Genomic DNA, 18102 nt, shown 5'->3' with positions numbered 1-18102 from the left:
TCTGCACCAGAATAGAAACTCAAAGCTACTTTATGAGGACAGATATCACATACACAATAGTGGAGGGTAGAAACTCAAAAATTAAATCTCAAGTCAAATTGACTTGTGCTGCGTGCATTTGGGCCACCACATGAACAAAAGCTACATATATTCTGATTAATGAAGATTTTGAGATGGTTTAAACTAACGATTTCCACACGTCTAGATCAAGAGTGCTAAGTCTTGAGCACACAGCTAGACCAGGTACAACTGCAAGACATGCAGCTAACTACATTCAATGGTAAGATGGTAGGACCTAAAAGCAAACAAAGATTTCATCAAGCACAACTAAAAAGTAAAACCTCAACCTCACAAGGCTTACATTCCAGTCTACATGGTGTGTTGGTGAGATCTGGATACCAGTGCTTTGCACTATCATTGACCACAACTATCTTCATTAAACTTACATCGATCATACATCTAATGACAAACCCCAAAAAAGACCATAACTGTCTTTGAATTAGCGCCATAACAATGAGATATAAAGTACTTTTTGGCAACTATAAAGATCATAAAAGACTTACTATCCAGGACCGCCACTGCAAACTTAAAGAGAATTTGAAAAAAAACGACATTAGAAGCGTTGGGAGAAGATACGATTCAAATAGAAGCCCTACTTTCCTAGTTTCCAAATCAGCACACCCCAATTGAGAATAATTTCAACACCATTGCCAAAGCATCCTGTAGTCAACCACACCTGGCTTTGTGTTGTTTGAATCTACCTTATACAGCTCATCATGGACATCTTTGAAGGTAAAGAGCTTTGTTTGTACTAGATTGATTTTACATTTTTGTATCACATAACAATAATACATTGGTAACATCAGAAATATTACACTGCATATGGGGACAGCACGCCTTGCTGCGTGTCTCAGAAATGTGGATATGTATATAGGCACTAAAGCTCTAATGGTGACCCAGATGTTTCCTATCCTTGGTTTTGTTTACCACTTTAGTTCCCAGAAGTGAGCATAGCACCAACTGCCACATCCTTGAAAGAACCCAAAGGTACTTCTCTCCGGAATATGCAAGCAACCAAGTTTAGCTACTAGAGTACATTACCTTGGTATAGACAGGAATTACATGTTCGATGACATAAATACTATTTACAAGCATGGTGAAACCTATGCGCACACACAGTTTTGAGCCATGACTTATTCTTCTATAAAATTTTGGTGCTTCATTGAGTCCATCATTTTGACAAAAGATGATAGAACAACTAGAACCACTACAGTAAGGATCTGGGACAACCTGGGTGGTTCCATCAGATTCTCAGGACGTCACTGGAACATCCAATGGAATACCTGGTTTGGCATCCAACAATTGCACACTTGGTAACTCCTTCAGTAGCAATTCCTATCAATATACAGTATTCCAATAAGATCTGCCTGTGTTCAAGTGGACCAATATTATATCCTAGCAAATACTTTTCTGTTCTAGAGCACTGCTGGCAATGCTGGACACCAAAATTTATGGACCAGGCATGCCAAGCATACAAAAAATCGCATAATAAGTAATAAGCCAGATATGCCAAGCACATTACATGTAAAGCCCAGACACACCAAGAAAACCAATTATAGCACATGCTAGGTTCTGAAAACAAGCCCACTCAGAACATCATTACTTTGCATGTGTGCACAGACACATGCACTTACATGCATGTACATGTGCACGTACACACGAACAGCCGCATGGCTCCCTGGTGTACTGCTATCTCTTCAGTCACTTTGTCTGAAACTTAGTAGTCATGTGACGTATCCATTCTTCATAATTACCCATTATTGGGGCAGGGGAGCCTTACTGGCCAACTAACCTAAGGAGAAAATGAAATAGAGTACATGGAGGCATTGTCAAGGGCTGCTACCACTAACCTGGAATTCCTTGATTGTGCCAACACTGGATACTATCTTTGACAAAAATCCCTTGCTTTCAAGTTCTCCATTTTGCATAGGCACCACAAACCTGCCATCAGAATAAACCAAATTATTCCAGGCCCTCAACTCTTATACTCAAGGCTAGAACAGCTACCTGTACCAGCAGTCTACTTACTTTGCTTGCAAAATTGTAACCAGCTCCAATGCATCCTTCTGTCCAGAGACCAGAGTAAACAGGGGAAGAACTTGCTTCACAACTGGTGTTATGACAACATCAGCTATTTCACGTTCCAGCAGAGGCTGCTTATACACACAATGTGGTTCAAAGTAAATGCTGAATTGGGGATTCTTGGACTCCACAAAATACCTGGTGTTTTGTAACATTGTCAAAAACTTGACTCTGGCATTGTTTCACGATAGAAATAAAAGGCCATGCTTTCCCTAGCAGGCACTTTATCACATGTATCCCCTACTTACCCATTCTCAGGACGTTGCCAAGGAGGACCAAGTATTGGACCAGAAGAAGCACGTATAGTGAGTTCAGAACCATTGCTTCCTGTAAATGTGGTGCTGTGACCAGGTTCCAAATAAGTAACCTGTATGGTATAATACCCCAAACAAGTAAAAATAATGAAAAGTCTTCAAAACAAACAGTATTCAGGGTACAGTGTAATGTACCTTCTTGAAGAAATTACTTAAAATAGGCTCTGCATTAGGGGTAGCAATAACATGAAGATCTGGAAAAATATTTGATAGGGGTTCCAATGTTCGCTTGTGGCAATGATCATCAAGACTTTGTGTTATGACTAACAAATCCAAAGGTGGTAGATTCTCCAGCTGTCAGACAGGAAACTACGAAACATCAAATACAGATAAAGCAACCACAAACAAAGACCTTTGGATTTGTTATGACTGACAAATCCAAAGGTGGTAGATTCTCCAGCTGTCAGACCAGAAACTACGAAACATCAAATACAGATAAAGCAATCACAAACAAAGACTGTACTCTGTTTATTTTATTTTGTCAGTTGCATAGCCCACTCTTCTTCTATCTTTTAAAATCAGTTACTCCCATCTCAATAATAACACATCCCCGAGAAAGCAGATTTTATTATTTCTGCTTCAGAAGAAAACTCTTAGTTTTGATAATGCATTTTGCTAGTAGCACTAGCTCAATGTCTACTCAAAACTCAAAATCATAACTTGAAATTTTGGCAAAGCCATATCTCAAGGTACCAAGGCTGTGGACCTAAAAGTCTGATTAAATACTACTTGATTATACAACATACAAGGGTCAAATAATAAGGGTTCAAAATCTTGAACTGAGCTCAAGAGATTGCCAGCTTGAAAAGCTACAAAGCTTGCGGCTTCCCAAGTTTCACCTGCTGCCAATCTCTTGCCTCTAAGCTGCTAGGTACATATCCTTGTATGCCTTGACCGAGGTGTGGAGTAATTGAAAAAGAGTGTGTGAGTGAGGGAGAGAGAGAGTGAGAATTGAATCACAATGATACTCAATCACAAATGAATGAATGAATGAACAAAAGTGCAAAGATCAAAATGTCCACATTGAATAATGACCACACTGCTGTGCTAAAAAAGCACAAAATGAGTTCAAAGAGAAAACCCTAGCACTAAGTATCCTGACTCCTAAGTGTCCTAGCTAATTCTAGCGCTAACTATGCCAGGTGTACTAGCTGTCCTAAATGACCTAAGTGACAGTTTAGAGTAGCTAGGAGGCCCAAACCAAGGGACAAAGGTTATCAAACCCCCTTGATGGTATGGTTGACAAATCCAGGGAAATAGATTAGAGCCTAAAATACATTTAGGGTCATGGTTGCACAAGTTCAGAAAAGGGATATAGAAACCTATGACTAAACAGAGAATGATAAATCATGTGACAAAAGATATCAAGTTCAAGTCTTGCCAGAAAGCCTCGAACTTTGGTCGAGAAAGAGCCTTTTTGAAAGTTGTCTTCCATGGGTATATAAGACAAGTGAACATGTCCTACTGACTTGTGCTCACAAAAATAGTGATAATGAACCTCAATGTGCTTTGTATGGGCATGGAAAACTGAATTCTGTGCAATAGCCAATGCACCCTCACTGTCAATATAAAGAAGTGTCAGAGTTGTTTGGTGAACATGGAAGACAGTATCCATGTCATTGATATTGTAACAACTAGAGATGCAGGCTTCAACAATCAACAAGTTCATTTACGGTGACACAGACAAGAGGTACTATCTTTCACTGTTATGCCTCTTCAGAGATATCATGATGCTATCTTATATTCAAATTTAACATGCAGAACACTATATCGAAACTTGATATGATCTTCTACTGCTGCTACAAAACCCAATTATTTATATCAGAAGGTACAATCTGTAAACATTTCTCTTAACACTACAAGGAAAATTGGAAACAAAAAGTAACTTTCACACCTGAAAATCTTTCAAAACCTTTTTGCTTGCATCATAAAGCCATGGTATTCCAAAATCAAGGTTCCCAACTAGTACTGGATCAACCAAGATTTGCACCTTTGCCACCTCCCAAAGCCAACTATTCCCCTACAAATACAAAGAAATCCAGAGTCAACACTAAGCCTGAAACAAGAGTATGTGCATTCTGCATATTAAACACCAGACATATTTGGACAATGTACCCAATAGACTCATTGCAAGCCAGCAGTATATTCAAAATGCAAGTATAATGCTAGCTTAAATATACTTGAATTGTATATTTAAGTATATTCAAAATTCAAGTACTCTCGATTTTGAATATACAGATTATTGGTCATATTGCTAGCTTGCTACCTAATTACCCTTGTGTCTTAGTTGTGCTAGCCTGAAATATGATCAATAAGCAGTTGCATGTCAGTCTAATTTATGTAGGCCATTGAGTATTTCTGAACACAGTTTGAGCAGCAGGTCAGTGCTTGTATACTGCATTTTATCCTTACGAGCCTTTCCATTCATCTGGATGAGTAATACTACCTCATCACCTAAAGCATTATTAGTATCACAAGAGGAAATAGAAAGCATTTCACAAAATCTCTCTTTAAGATACATGATCTATTTGGGTTGAGAAAGCCTTTCCAGCTCCTTGACTTCTGGTGAATCTTCAAGAGCAGGATCATCTGGTGGATCACCTACAAATTTCTTCACAGAGCTCTCATAAAACCATTGTGGATCTTCCAACATGTGTATGAACAATGCTAGCCATGCAACTTGATTAATGCAAATGTCATTTTACACATTCCCTACAATCATAAATGCTAGGCATAATCATACTAGCATGCTAGGCACAATTTATACCTAAAAGAACCCAAACGTGCTTATAAAGAACTCTATCAAAAAAACAATATGCTTCTCCAATGGATTTAACAATGCTAATCCTTTTAGGACCCATATTATGTTATTAAGATCCTCCAAATACCTTGTTTTTGGTATTTATCATATCATTATCCTAGCGTAGAGAGGGGACAACTTGAATGTGAATCTTCTTCACTTTTGATGAACCTTCACAAACTTTTGATTCCTTTGAAGAGCTAACTCAGGTGACTTCAACTAGCTAACATGAAAGCATTAAGAATCATGAACCCACCAATGATCGAATAGTTTCAAATGGAAAACCAGGTGATTCGTTCTTATTGCAAAGTACATAAAATAAGTTCAAATGTCCCAATAATGACTTCCATCCCTTCCAAATCTTCAATTTGGTGTATCATCCACTTATCATGACAATAGAAATCCAAGAAAATGTGTGTATTCATCACATATGGAAGTAAAGCGGGGTGCCAAGGATTTAGTCTAAACATAAAAAGAAGCCTAGCTCAAGAAGTTACACACAAGTGTGCCTTCCTCTAAGCACGCAGATAAGGCCATGGTCAATCCTTGGGAGGATGGGAGGATAAACTAACACACATCTTCAAAGTGATGAGTTCTTGAGATAAAGCATCATATCAAGGTAATTCCCACATTTCATCCACTCACTTTTCTCCTTGGCCGACAAGGAAATATTTGTCTCTCGCATGGCTTCTCACCTTCTTGTTTGAATCAGTTCGTCCATTCCAAACATCCAACATACACACAATGTGAATGCAAAGGTGTTACATCCTTGGACATTCAAGATGGGAGTCCATAGAATTGGTTAAAGTCTTGGGCCATGACTAACTTAATGGGACTAAGGCAAGTTGAGGGTTCAAGCAACTAGGTTCTATTTATAAGATTCATGGCCCACTCCAGCACATGCATCGTGTGATCACTTCTCTTGGAATCTAGGCCCAATAGTTGTCACATCTATACATTGGGACAATGTGGATTGGTGGTATGGGACACCTATCTATTGGCCCCAAGCTCGAGGATGAGATTGTTTGGCTCTACAACTAGGAGGCGAGTCTAAAGCCCATTCCTTATTGTTTCTAAGTTATGGATACGGCTTGTGTTGTGTCTTGTGTGATGGTAAGTTTCTAGGGGGAAGTTCATTGGTATTAGAGCAGCAACTTGCCCTTTGATTCAAGATTGAACGATGTGCACAAAACTACCATTCACTCATAGGACTGTGCACTAGTATTAGAGTATTAACTAGCTCTTTGGTGCAAGATCGAACGACATAAACAAAACCACCATTTGCTCATGGGACCGTCTAAAGCCCAATTTCTTATGGTTTCTAAATCTTGGATATGGCTTGTGTTGTATCTTGTGCAAAGGTTGGATTCTAGGGGGGCATTCATTGGCATTGAAGTATCAACTTGCTCTTTGGTGCTAAATTGAACGATATGCACAAAGCCACCCTTTGCTCATGGGACCTCAATGATCCATGCTTGAAGGATCTGTGTTTGTCTTGAATAGTATCACGAGGACGTAAAATTTTAAGATGCTTTAATCTTGTTGATAACATTTGATTAAGTTATTAATCAAATGCACAAGGTTGTTTAGCACCTATGATGCATGTGGTAGTTATTTCATGGTAACAAGCCAAGGACTCCGAGGATGCAGTGGGTATCAAAAGGTTGTGATAAGTTATATGCCAGCTGGGCTTTGGGAGTCGGTTGGTATCAGTTTTGACCCTATGACTATTATTTAGCCAATAAGTGTCAATGATGATACAAGGGACTAGATTAATTAGTTAACTACTCTCAATCTAAGGGTCAACAGAGGTTGGGGACCACTCCAAGTTGCAAATGGCTTAGCCACTTTGATTATCGATGGGCGCATTTAATTTTCAAAGGGATCAGAAGGACTAAAATTAATTTTCAAGATTATATAATTTTTAAAATTAATTAAATGGCTAGATAATGCTGAAAAATGGGTTTAGAAGACTGCCACTTGGCAAAAACGCCCATGCAACTGAAACGTTTTTGGGGGTTGGCTCAGCCGTTCAATTAGTTTACAACTTGGGAGAGAGAAAGGGAGCTGCTAGTCCATTTTCTGATCACAGAACAACAATTTGCTACAGGAGACAGCCGTCTAGAGGCTCAACAAGTAGGGGATAGTGGAGAGACACGTTCTGAGGGTTGGCAACAGCATTCCTAATCAGATGACAGCATTTTTTAGGTGACTACATTAAATGCAGGCTGGAGCAAGCAACAAGCAAATTTTAGGGTTTTCTTGCGAAGAAAATTAGATCTCTCACATCTTGGCTTTCTCTCACCTTCTCCAATAATTTTTCAAAAGATCTCAGCATTTCTTAGCCATTTGGCAAACCTCAGCCATATTTGGTGAACAGCAAGAGGATTTCTACTGTAAACCCTAAATTTCATTAAACATTTAGGTTTTACAACCACCTTGGGACCTAAATTGGGGTAGCATTTGGCCAGTTTGTGGTTCCAATTGTGCAAGTCTTTGGTGAAAAGTCAAGGGGAAAATGGCCCAAATTGCTTGCTGATTGTTATTACAACAAGGAGATTTTGGAACAGCAAAGGAGATTGTGGAATCTCAACTTGTACTCATTACCAAAAGGGGCGCCACTTTTGGGGCCAACAAGGTGTCCATGTCCAAGATTATTAAGGTAAATTGTGCATTTCAATTTATGCTCATTTATTAGTTGTTGTAAGTAAGTGCCTGATCAAGTTTTACCACACTATCCGAAGAGGAAGACTGGTTTCAAATAGAGTGGTATGGGACACTACTAGCAAGAGGAAAACACAGGAAACACATGTTGCAAGTGATGGGCATGACGAGAAGTGAATTCTTGTTCGGTACTCATGCTCAAGATGGTACAAAGTGTTCTTCTCACTGAGAAGTCTTTGGTGGCATATTTAGAGGAAAAGAAATGTTTCAGGAATGAATTTAGATTTACAATGCTATGGGATTTTCAATGCATGGAGATATGTGTGCAAGTTCAACGCATGGCTAGTGCCTGTAAACCCCTAGGCAACCCACGATTGGAACTTTCCATTTTTTTGCATGCACATTAACTTTTTAATATTTTTTGCTTTTCAATGTAACATTATAGTTTCAAAAGCAAGGTGTGTTTTTCTTTTTTAAATAACATTTTTGTTAACAATGTTCCACATAGGTTATTCAGCTAGTGTTTTGTTAGAAAGGCTGATGTGTTTGGCAAAGAAACTTGAAAGCCATGCTAAAGGAGATTGAGCTGCCCATTAGGGCTCCACATACTGGTATCTAGAGGAGTCATGTTGCTACCCCAAGATGCATGTAGTTATAGTCTAGGATTGTATGGCTGCAAACAAGTACGTTCAAAATCCAAAGAAGCCACACATACATGTGTGCACGCACGCACGCACACACACTCTCTCTCTCTCTATCCCCCACCCAAAAAAACAAAATTGGCTTGTGGGTAATATAGAGGAACAATTTTGGTCCCTAGTGAGAACAAGGATTGGGCAGTTTGAGATGGAAACAAAATAGCTTGCTTGAAAAGTTTTGGCGCCAACCTACAAATGAGACCTGACATAATCTATACCCATGAATCATGATAAAAAACACGAAGGAAATAAACATTGGACTCACCTCCTAGCCATAGAGTTGAACATGCTCGCTCTTGAGCTTGGGAGTTAGTACCATATCTAGCCATGGTCACGTCCCAAGAGCTAGATCCCATACCACACTACTATCAGATTATGAAGAAGATTTGTAGTGTGTCTTTACCAGTTGGATTTACCTTCGGATATCAAAGTTCACCTAGTGTTCCACGTGAGTCATTTGAAAAAACAATTAGGGCAAGGTAAAATAATCATCTTGATCAAGGAGGGGAAGTGCTACAACTTGAGGATACTACTCATTATATTTTACTCGAACTCAAAGTTGGTTCTTGGCTATGGGACTAAACCACTCCATTGGATTGTTTATCTGGAGTATACTAGCAAGTGGACGAACCACTTGGAGGAAGAGGCAACTTGGTAGTTGATACAATCTTTGAAGAGTTGTTTTTTGAACTTTGTCCCTGAGAATATGTTGAGAACAACAATCATTTATAAAGGGTGAAGTGTTACATCGTTGGACATCCAAGTGGATGGTAGCAACATTGGTTACAAAGTGACCACTTCAAAGATTAACTCTTGGCAAGACACAACTCCTGACTTTATAGTAATCAATGCTACCATCTAACTTACATTTAAACATATATATCCACCGAGTGCCAAATTGCCAATACCATACTAGGCAGGAGGCAAGTCACATAACCTTATGTGGTCTCCTCACTTCTATGATACCATAACTATCAGCCAATCCCATCCTCTAAATTAACTTAAAGGTCTCTCCATAATCATTGTACTTCTAAGCATTAACTCTTGGCAAGACAGCTCCCAACCTTTTAGTGGCCAATGCTAATATCTAACTTACATTTGGGCATGTATATCCACTAAGTGCCAATGACACGCTAGCCAAGAGGCAAGTCGCATAACCTTCTGCGGACTCCTCACTTCTACGATAGCATAGCTGTCAACCAATCCCATCCTCTAATGTAACTTTGAAATAAGAGCTTTGTATATGCCCAATAATTGGCTTCAAATTTTATGTACAAAGATGATCACACTTAATCAACTAAATACTTTACCTTCTCTTAGATTCCTAAATTCTTAGGTTACATCCCTACTATACCGAACTTGTTGCATCCTTGGACATCCGAATAGGCACTAGTAGCATTAGTCACGATGGCTACGAAGTGACTTAGTGCAAATGCACTAAGTTTCCAGACTCAAAAGACAACGTACCAGAGAGACAATAGGGTTTTCGAAACCCAGAGTGAACTCGACAAACATTGAGAAGAGAAGAGAAGAGAGAAGAAACTCTGATGAATGGAATGATAAAGATCTAATTCATGGAGTGAATGTGATACAAGGGAACAAGGGTGTCGTAGCACAAGGAAGATGATGAAGACAACCGCAAACCGCAAACCGCAATGTCCTCCAGAAGGAGTATAAGAACACTGGAGAGGCTGGAGAGAAGAGGTGACGGATTGAATGAATCAGCCATGAAAAATGAGTGACAGAGGCAGCCATTAAATAAGCAAGAGACTGTCTTAGGGTGGTGCCCAGAGGGAGGGCGCCAACTATCTAGGGTGGTGTCCCACTATGAGCACCTAGCCCCTTTTTGGAGCTATCCGCTGTGAAACCCTACACGCAAAATGCAAAACGTAAACTACAAGTAAAGGATTTCTCAACACCCCCTCTCAAGCCCAAAAAAGAGGAACAAGAGAAGAGTGAGGTGGAGATGCAATGCTACAGATTGAAGAATGCTCACGCAGCAGGTGCCACTTGGACAACGTCCCTCATGGGGAAATTGTTCACTTGCACAAATGCCCTAGTACAAAGATGATGAAATCATGCAATGCATAGGACAAATGTTGAACTTTGTGTAGTGTCGAGAACCATAAGGATATACCCATATTGGATCTCGGGAGTTGGCTCCATGCTGACCAAGTGACCAAGGCAAGAAGAAGAGGAGGAAGAAGATGTAGAGGATCCTTGAGATTCAAAATTTCCACCTAAAAGGTAACCTCCAATAAAGAATAGTAGATAGAGTGAACTGGAGAGCCCGAAACTCAACCTTGGGAGAAAAGCCACTAGCTTTGTGCATCCATGCGGGAAGGAATACGAAGGCCTCATCACCAAGTCGCGGTTGGACCTCCAAGGCCTCGTCACCAAGTCGCGGTTGGGCCTCCAAGGCCTTGATCTAGGTAGATCCTCGAGAACTTGGGAATCAATAGGTGAGATGACCGCTGGAAGGAAGCCACCCCATCCAAGGGTAGAAGATAAAAGGCATCCACCAGGGTGTGCGAAGGACTGAGTGGTGGGTGGGGACCCCCTTTGAAACTGAAGGAATAGGAGCCCCCTCTAAAGTCACAGTAGATGTAGATTCCCCCTCCGAGGGCAAAGAAAGATCATCCCCCTCTGAGGTAGATAGAAAATCCAAAAATTCATGGATCACAGACTCTGAAATGTTTGAGGACAAAGGGAGTGCCGACGGTCGTGCCGAAGAAGATATCTAGGAGGGTGAAGAACTCCCAAAGATGGCCTCTCGAACCTGAGTAGACGAGGGTGGAGAAGGGTGGGGCTTAGACTGAGCAAGGAGTGGGCAAGAGCCTCTGCTTCTCAATGGAGCGGACTGGGAAGCCAAAGAAGAGGAAGGAGTCGAGCAGTCATTGTCTCTAAAAGGAGCGGATTGACGAGGAGACTGTATCAAACAATCACTTTCTCTTGATGGAGCCAACTGTAGAACCACGGGCCGTGGTAGCCACTGTACGCGAAAATAGGTGGGAGAAGACCACCACTGGCATTGCAATGATCTCCAGGAGGTCGTAGCACCAATCGATCCTCCATGTGCTTGAAAGGACTTACTACACATCAGATGCATCTTATTGCCTTGAGCATAGTACTTTGAGAGCCGATGCAAAATGATCTTTGTGGCCAAGGAAGGAGAGGTGGCACAAGTAGTGCCAGGTGGGAGAGATACATATACTCCGGGGGGATGGGGAGCAAAGGTCGAAGTAGTCTGCAAGCATCGATAGTGTGTCCGGTGATGCCACAATAGGAGCACCCAATAGACAAGTCATCTATTGGTAAAGAAGCCATGGATACCATTGTGCCTTGCTGAAGAAGCAAGAGGTGGAAGAGGTCATCCATGAACCATGAACCGCAATGTCCACCTCAAGGGGTGGGAGGGCAATGCGAAGCACTAACTGCGTGCCTCAAGGGGTGGGAGGATAGTGGAAGGGCTAGAACTGAACTGCCAATGGGAGAAGGATGCTACCAACAATAAGAGGTTGCAGCTAACAATCAAGAGTAACTATCAGCTGACTTGGAAAAGATGTGTTTGCTGAAAGCAGCAAACGCAGCTTTCAGCAACAAAAGTAGGTGTTGAAATGTCGTCAGTCATTGAGAAGTACTGCCAACTGGGCAGAACTGCTAGCAAAAAAACGCAAGGTATAGCAGTATGGTGGAGCCACCAGCTCAAGGGAGGAGCCACCGGCTGAGAAGGAGGAGCTGCTAACTAGAAACTCAAGTTCCAACAAATTAGAAAGAGCCGTCGGGTTGCAGAGAACAGCTAGTAGCCGCCAACTGTTAACAGATTGAAACACAGGTAGAAAACAGCAAATGCAAGGGAGAGTGACCGCTAGGTAAGGTGTTGATGTAGCGGAAGAAAAACAGAAGTGGATGCTGAACCTGCCACCGGCCTTTGCATTCACTGGAGTGGAGGACTTTGCCATTGTTTGAGCAGATCCAGCTCTGATACCATGTCAAAAGACGACGTACTAGTGAGATAGTAGGGTTTGCGGGGAGGAACAAGAAGTGAACTCGGCAAACACCGAGAAGAGAAAAGAAGAGAGAAGAAACTCTAATGAATGGAATGATAAAGATCTGAATCATGGAGTGAATGTGATACAAGGGAACAAGGGTGCCATAGCACAAGGAAGATGATCTTTCTTTCGTTTCGTTAGTTTCGGGTGGCCAAGACAGCCATGAACCATGAACTGCAATGTCCACCTGAAGGGGTGTGAGGACAGTGGAGAGGCTCGAGAGAAGAGGTGACAGACTGAATGAATCAATCATGAAGAATGAGTGACAAAGACAGCCTATAAATAGGCAAGAGATTGTCTAGGATGGCACCCGGAAGGAGGGCGCCGGCTATCTCAGGTGGTGCCCCACTATGGGTACCCAACCCCTTTTTGGGGCTGTCCACTGTGAAACCCTAAATGCAAAATGCAAAATGCAAACTACAAGTGAAGGGATTCTAAACACTCAGGACACTGAAACCAGCCTTCCTTCCGTGGATGGATGGTAATTCTCTTATTACAACCTACTTAGTATAGCAACATTTATTACAAAACTAAGAAATGCAAATTAACTTACAATCTTGGACAATGGACACCCTGTCGGCTCTAAAACTAACACCTCTTTCAATATTTCTTTAACTTAATTGAATAAGAAAAAGATGTACAATGGGATTCTTCCAATCCCTTTCAATATTCCAATTCCCCTTGCTGTCCAAAATGACCAATAAGTCTTCAATCTGATTTGCCCCTTCATTTGGGTAATCAATTGGTCTTCGCTCACTTTGATGGAGATGGAAAATGCCCCAAATTCATTGATTTACTGGTCCCTTCACTTAAATTTGACTGAAAACAGCTTCAACTCTATTAAATCCAAGTCTTGAAGCTTCCAATTTCTAACATACTTCTTAAAATTGCTACTAAACTCTAATTTTTGCTGCAGATTAGAATTTACAACAGAGAAATCTGAAATTTTCTTAGCCTCTGGCGATCTCAATGTTGTAATCTGAAGGAAGGCTATAGGAAGGCTAGGAGATGAGAGAGAATACTGAGGAGAGAGAAAATTCAAACTTCCTTCATGAAGAACTAAAGAAAATCAATCATTTGCTACTATTGCATGTCTCAATAGCCTATTGTTGATTGGTCTTCTCCTACCCTTGGTTACATCTTTAGAAGATCCTCCAATGGAGGCAAATCAAACCAGCAGCATCTCCCCTCTCTCTCTTACAGGCTGAAAATGCCTCTCTCTAACCTCTAAAGACATGTTTCAATCTTGCATGGGCATTTTTTACAAGTGGCAACCTTTCCAAATGGTTTTTCTAGTATTATCCATAATTAAATATTAATTTTCAGTCTTTATATATTGAAAATTAATCTAATGATTATTTTGATGTCTAGAAAAGTAATCTGATTGGCCAATAATTAAATTGGCTAGGCAACTTCCATTCTTGAGTGTCTCTACGCTATCTTTGACCATCAGATTGGCATTAGATACCATTAAACGCTACTTCTCTAGTGTCACAAACTGATACTTATGGCCAAATAAATTATCTAGGCCCACAGCTGGAACCAAATACCACCAAGTACCTATGTGGTATAACTTATAGCAACTTTTGCCTTTGATATCCTATGATTTTCTCGGATCCCGCACTTGCAAACTTACTCTAACCTCAGTTACACCTCACACATGCAAGATTTACTTAACCATGTGATTAAAAATTAATCCACATGTTAAGTGAGGTTTCAAAAATACATGTCCTCATAACAGACACTTCGAGGTTAGGGCAATCAATTCCTATTTATAAAACTCAAGGCCCTATTATGTACATTATTATGTGATCATAACTCTTAGACTCTTGACCCATTGGTCAACACATCATACACAGGGAGGATGTGGGCTGATGGTATAGGACGCCAACCCTTGGGATGCGATCATGACCTGGAGTGTTGCTAGCTTCCAAGCCCAAGGGTAAGCCAACTTGGCTCTATAGCTCGAAGGTGATTCTGATATCCAGTCCCTTGTGAGATTGGCTTGCCTTGAGTCTCATGTGCAAGTTGGATCCTAGGGGAAGGTTTCATTGGTAAATACGACTCGACTATCCGAACCCCAAAGTGTCTTTAGTGCATTTGCACTAAGTCACTTCGTAGCCACTGTGGCCAATGCTACTAATGCCTATCCGAATATCCAAGGATATTGCAAGAGGTCTTGAACTACAAAAGACTACAATAAGAGTTCAAGAATATGACTATAATATGGGGCGAAACATCTAAAAAGTTTACACAAAACACACCATACAAGGGTAAGAGACCATTCCCCATATAAGAAAAGCATGAGATGGCAAGCAAAATCTTGGCAAAATTATTAACAAAGCACCACCTTCTCACAAAAGAATTCTCCTTTGCATTAATTCTTTTTCCATGCTAATTTCTTCCATGATCGTGCTTTTGAATCTAACAATGAATGGTCCCCTATCTCTTATAATTCATACCAAATTACAAGTTTTTCAAGAGCACCTTATTACACAATTTTTATTTGTTCAAGAATATATACTTCAAAACATCACTTTCAATATCTCTTCTCATGTTCACTTCCAAAAATCATCTTCATCCATAATCCATGGACAATAAATGCATATACAAATCTTAATTTCTCCTCTAAAAGTCCAAAGACCTGAGCCTTGATAATCTTTCCCATAGAAGGTGAATTTAAGCTCCTTATTTAGCCATCTTACTAAACTTATCTAGAGTAGTCCACATAACATACCGTAACAAGAAATATTCTTTCTCCATAAAATTGAATTTACCACAAGGACACAAGGCAATACAAACTAGACTCTTTCCTCGCTTCATTGCTATGTCAACAGCTAGACAATCTGTAGCACAATAGCATGGCAAGAAATATGTTGCTACTACCAAAATAGGCATCACGTCTAACCATCTTCTTTTCTAGGTACAAGAGTGTCTTCCTGACATGACACTATCCTTAGGGCATAATCATTCAAATCATATCTTGTGACCTTTGCATAATCCAAATAAGTTGGTTCTTCATAAAGTACTTGGGTTGTCGCCGAACGTTCATCTCCTGTGGCCTCTTTCTTCACCACTTAGCTCACATCAAGCAAGCAAACAAACACGAAAATAGACAACTAACCACTCTTCAAAAATCCTAGGGACCCAAGTTACCAAATTATCTTAATCCAAGCAAGCTCTCCCCTTCCTACCTACCAAAGCCTTGCCTCTAAAAGATTGACTTTTCTGGTGATGCATTCAAGGTCATAATAAAATCCTCTTGTTATCGCAATGTACAATCTTGGCATTTGGACAACACTTGGCGAACCCTCTTTTCTCCTCCTACCTCCTTTTGACACAACGTTTTGACATTTTTCCATCTCAAAAAAGGGGTTATTTTCCCTCATTTTTCCCTATAGCGTTCAACATCATGAGCTTCTACTAGGGAAACACCTAGCTAGGTGTAGTGGAGGGCAAGGGCTATTGACCCCCACCTAGAAGGGTATGCAATCCCTTCCTCGCATAAGCTCATGATGTTATTGCAATTCACCTTGTGGGGATTATAGTGGGAATTAGTGGAAAAACTTTTTATGTGAGATGAGGACTCCTCATCCTAAAGGATGATAAAAAATCCACAAGTCCTCTATACTTAGTTTGCCTCTAACCATATTTGTATTTTCAGTTCACATTTCTATGATGATGTGCCCTGATTTACCCCTTTCAGGTCTTATGAGTCAAGTAACCTTTCACCAAAGCATCAATTCAGCCCTCTTTCCAGAACAATTTGCTTAGTTTTCTGATACACTTCGCATTCTTTTCTAATGCAGTTAGCAATGAGCCCTTTGTACTGAGTTTTCCATAAACCGTATTTGAAATTTCAATGAAGATGTGCCCCGTGAACATGATCTGCCCCTGTCAGGTCTCATGAGCGTGTTGGTCTTTTGCCAAAGTTAACTCAACTCTCATTCTAATACGGTTTCCTTTATTTTCTGATACACTTTGCTTCCTTTTATAATACAGTTTGCAGCACACCTCCATAATACACCTTGCTTTATTTTCTAATACAGTTATGCAGCAGACCTCCAAATAAGTTAGCTGTAAGGGAGAGCTCGACTTGTCGAAACCTTGCTTGCGACCTGACTCGGACAAGGTAGTGGCAGCCTCGGCAGCAGAAGCAGCGGCCACGAACCTGGAGTCCTGTCTGCTGCGATACCTAACGGTGGGGTTGCAAAATCAAAAGCCAGACGAAGACGACGATGATGACGATGATGATGCTCCGCTCTCCCTAAAGATTGTGAAATGCTTATGCCGGGGGATGATTACCTGCTTATGTCGGCCGGAAAGGAGTGCAGCTCTCGAATGATGGCCTGCCGGCTGCCAGACAGAGACTATAGGTCATGATGAGAATCATTATGAGAGATAGGGAAGATTCCGTGGTTATGGCGGATGGTGATTACCTGCTGGTAGTGGGCGGGACCGCGTCCAGCTCTAGAATGATGCCCCGCCCGCTGCTGCACAGAGACTGCGGGTGATGATGAGGATGGGGATGGTGACGATAAGAGAGCGAAGGCGGGTGAAACCATAGGGATGCTGCTGCGGAAGCCGCCATGAAACACGCCTTTGATTAATCGAAACCTTAAGGTGGGAAGTGTGATGTTATTATTATTATTGTTGTTGTTGTTATTTTATAATAATTATTATTGTTGAGCATTAACATCACATTAATTTGACAACCCATAGACTATATTGAAAATTACTTGTTCATCTCTCTCTCTCTCTCTCTCTCTCTCTCTCTCTCTCTCTCTCATAATTAATAATTAATAATATATGTATAATACACTAATTGAGATGCAATTATACATCTTTAGTTAATAATTAATTGATAATAAGTAATAATGTATATTCAATCGTGTAAAATGAAATTATTAATACTTATAATATGTGTATTACAATTATAATTATCATTAATAAAAATAATACATGTAAGATAAGTATACATATAATTATTAATTAAAATAATTATAGTTATATATGTTAACGTATATACATAACACACACTACACATATACATTAGTCTATTTATTAGTTATTATGTATGTATACATTATACACCTTTTATTATAAATTAATTAATATATTAATGTTTTTAATTAGTATGAAATCAATTATGTAATGTATTAATAATTATAATTAATGTATATATTTTTTTACTTAATATACAAGTACATCATATGTATCATTATTATTATACGTATTAAATATAATAAGATAATAATTACTATTATTTAATGTAGTAATTATAATCAATTGAGATAATAAATGAATGAGAATTATACATAACAATTAAGTGTTAATATGTATTATAAATATTTATTATGCATATATGTATTGATTATAGGTTAAGTATAATTTACATGATAACAATTAATCATTAATTATGAATATATAAT

The 18102-nt window shown here is 39.8% G+C and overlaps 1 protein-coding gene across 4 annotated transcripts; it reads right to left on the bottom strand.

Annotated features, from left to right (window-relative positions):
- Positions 1–646: 646 nt before the first annotated feature.
- On the bottom strand, positions 647–17287 carry LOC148028297 (uncharacterized). 4 transcript variants are annotated; one of them, XM_087690109.1, is made up of 9 exons: positions 17110–17287; positions 16976–17026; positions 16733–16856; positions 4351–4476; positions 2592–2750; positions 2391–2509; positions 2089–2280; positions 1911–2001; positions 647–1395 (listed from the first exon to the last, which is right to left on the bottom strand). In XM_087690109.1, the coding sequence occupies exons 1-9, from the start codon at positions 17259–17261 to the stop codon at positions 1312–1314; spliced, it is 1098 nt and encodes a 365-aa protein (XP_087546235.1). In that variant the 5' UTR covers positions 17262–17287; the 3' UTR covers positions 647–1311. The 4 variants fall into 4 exon arrangements, with proteins under 4 accessions (XP_087546235.1, XP_087546237.1, XP_087546234.1 ...); XM_087690108.1 differs by having other exon boundaries at positions 648–1395; positions 16733–16865; XM_087690110.1 differs by having other exon boundaries at positions 648–1343; positions 16733–16865.
- Between the last annotated feature and the right edge of the window lie 815 nt (positions 17288–18102).

The sequence above is a fragment of the Lygodium microphyllum genome, chromosome 12, assembly GCF_053477565.2.
Source record: "Lygodium microphyllum isolate KBCC chromosome 12, Lygodium_microphyllum_v1.1.10, whole genome shotgun sequence".
Lineage (NCBI taxonomy): Eukaryota > Viridiplantae > Streptophyta > Polypodiopsida > Schizaeales > Lygodiaceae > Lygodium > Lygodium microphyllum.
This window is presented reverse-complemented; position numbering and strand designations above follow the sequence as displayed.